At 34.1% G+C, this 3,061-nt stretch overlaps 1 protein-coding gene across 1 annotated transcript; it reads left to right on the top strand.

The window, feature by feature from the left end:
• The first annotated feature begins 643 nt into the window (after positions 1–643).
• Positions 644–1,322, top strand: LOC145637996 (uncharacterized). Its single transcript, XM_081688980.1, has one exon. The coding sequence runs from the start codon at positions 696–698 to the stop codon at positions 1,209–1,211; it is 516 nt and encodes a 171-aa protein (XP_081545106.1). The 5' UTR covers positions 644–695; the 3' UTR covers positions 1,212–1,322.
• Positions 1,323–3,061: the final 1,739 nt, after the last annotated feature.

The following is a 3,061-nucleotide window of genomic DNA, read 5'->3' as shown; positions in this document are numbered from 1 at the left end:
TAAATCAAGAAATTAGCAATGACAAAGTTTGTTAAACGTTGTTATACTCTCAATCATGGACTCATGGTAAATTAAACCTAACATTTAAATCATTGATTGGAATGACTCTTTGTACTTAAATCTCATGTTCACCTACTTTGTTTTCGTTTTCCACTTCACATGTAGGCTACGAAATGGCTCTATATTATACTTTGTCCAATTTATGTATATCCTTCTAATGCAATAAATGGTCACATGAGATTAATTAAGTTATGATATAACTCAATTACGTGTTTAGTTGCTCTATATAAAATTGTATTAAATTGTACAAGTTTATACAAAGTATACTATTAAGTGTACGATAATAAGTTCTTTAAAAGCACAAGTCATTTTTATTCCACAATAAGTTATATTAAGTTCTTTAAAAGCACAAGTCATTTTTATTCCACGATAAGTTATATTAAGACCGTCTCACGCGTTTTAAAAAAAAACAAAAAAACCATCTCACGCAAATACTTGCCTATTGAGAATATTAAAAAATTTTGGGAAAAGAAAAGTCATATACTCTAAGTCAAGATCACGAGGCACGTAAGTCAAATATGGATAGCCATGAGGTGAAAGTCTTTCTCCACCACTTGTAAAAAAAGTTCAGACTAATAGACTTGTAATAACTCCATAATTTTTTATTTATTTATCAAGCTTTTTAATTTTTATAGATGGATCTATCAACAATTTCCATCCGTCCATTTACACATTCGGACGTGGATGATTTCTTTAAATGGGCAAGTGATGATGAAGTAACTAGGTACCTTAGATGGAACACAATCCTCTCTAAGGAGGAAGCATTCACGTACCTTAAGAACGTTGTTATACCCCATCGTTTCCGATGGTCCGTGTGCCTCGACAACCATTCAATAGGATATGTTTCAGTCCGGCCCGGTTCGGACAATGATAATTTTAGAGCTCATTTGAGTTATGCCGTGGCCTCTGAGTACTGGGGCCACGGTATTTGCACAAGTGCTTTGCGGAAGGCTATACCCGTGATCTTTACGGAATTTCCTAATCTTGTAAGAATTGAAGCTTTGGTGGAGGTTGAGAATATTGGGTCTCAAAAAGTATTGGAAAAAGTTGGTTTTCTGAAGGAAGGATTGTTAAGGAAGTATGGGTTTAATAAAGGAGAGATTCGAGATATGTACATCTATAGTTTTTTATCTAGTGATAAGATTAATTAACTAATGTTTAAAAGTTCTATTTGGTTTTGTGTATCTTTTTTACATGCTTTCTGTGTAAGAGTTCAAATTTTATTTATGTATACAATTCAAGAAGAAACTTGTTTTGGATTATGATGGATAGCTAATTAGCTATGGCTCTGAAATGCTTTAATTTGCATATTTATTAAATTATTCAAGAAATAAGTTGGTATCTCATAATTATTGTTATTGCTCAAGTTGTCAAAGCATTGATAAATCCAGTTTCAATTATCTTCTATCTTTAGTAGCGTAGACTCTTGGGTGATGATGATGTGATAATTGGAGTACGTCGTAGGACTGATTTGACGAGTATATTTTTTTGGTGTTCCCATCTGATCTAGTATACCCTTTGTGCTAATTTAGATTTGGAGTTCAATTTTAGATGGTTAGCTTCCACTCTTCTCTCAATTGTTGTTACGAGAATCGAACACGCAATCCTCCCTATCAAATGTAGCTCCAATCACCAAATACTAATAGCCAATTGGCACGAGTATATGAGATATGCTGTATCGTTTCAATAACTACTGTACCATTAAACTTTTTTATTTTGAAATTATTTTCTTATAATTTGTTTGACTTAATATCTATAATATTTATAATACGGAGCTTCTAGTCCGGATCCGACCCTACTCCGCCCCGATCCGAAGTAAAATATCCGCTCCAAGTCCAAGAAAAAAGTAATCCAAGTTCGACTCTGTTAAAATATAATCCGACTCCGAGTCGGAGTCGGATCCTACAAAAAATCCGACTCTGACAAATGTCCGACTCTGACTCCAATAGATAGTGGATTTTTGTGTGTGTCATGTACTCATGGTGGCATTGGGTGTAGGTTGTAAAGCCCAAATAGCCCAACATCTCAAAGTATATTGAATACTGAAAAAAAAATTCGGAGTCGGGTCGGATCGGAGTCGGAGGTCGGATATTGAAGTCGGAGTCGGAGTCGGATGTCTGATTTAACCTCTGATTCCTGTCGGGTCGGAGTCGGATTTAGCATAATCCGCTCCGAGTCCGACCCGTTGCCATCCCTAATCACGCTTGCCAACGAATGTTTTTAACGATGCATATCTCTAATTATTGACATTGTAAAATTATAAAAAGTGGATATTAATAAAATATACATTAAAATGATTGATCACACATTAATATGTTTTATATCGTATTTATAAACCACAAAAGCGAGTCAAAGCGTGTTGTGTAAATATTGTAAAAGTCAAACAGTGTCAATTAAAAAAAACGGAGGAAATATTTAATAAGGTTTATCTTGCCATGTGAGTATGTCGCACTTTTTCTCAACCCACAACTAGTTCATGATGATTCTATCCAAAACAAAACAAAATCAAATAAATGTAAATTGAGAATGAAATGTTAAGCGCATGTGATAAGGTAGGTATTGCCTAAGCCCAAAACTAATTAACGATTAAAATTTAAAAACATGCAATAATAATTGTCATAAATGAATGGTCAAGTAAAGCTAAGCATGGTTTAGGTATTTAAGTTGGCACGAAAAATGATCTAACCTAGCACGAATCCACTACAGGTCCAATAAGATATGTCGGTGGACTATAAGCCGTGTATGAACATTATTTTTAAGATTTGGTACATGCCTTGCAACTTATTGGGGTAAGATTTAAGAATATTACATGATGATGTCGTAGGTGTAGCCATGTCACGTTTTGTTCCCCCGTAGTTTTCTATCTTTATTGTTTGCTTTCCGGGGCTTTGCCCCTCTTTTGCAACAAAAAAAAAAAAAACTTATTGGGGTAATTCTTTTAAACTCATTTAAAATCCTAATCAAATAGTAATAGATTGTCATGAGTCTCATGACAAGCTTT

The sequence above is a fragment of the Chenopodium album genome, chromosome 7 (assembly GCF_948465745.1).
Source record: "Chenopodium album chromosome 7, dcCheAlbu1.1, whole genome shotgun sequence".
NCBI lineage: Eukaryota > Viridiplantae > Streptophyta > Magnoliopsida > Caryophyllales > Amaranthaceae > Chenopodium > Chenopodium album.
This window is presented reverse-complemented; position numbering and strand designations above follow the sequence as displayed.

What these genes read in the sequence shown, in the direction of transcription:
- LOC145637996 (XM_081688980.1), top strand. Translation starts at nt 696, where the DNA reads ATGGATCTATCAACAATTTCCATCCGTCCATTTACACATTCGGACGTG.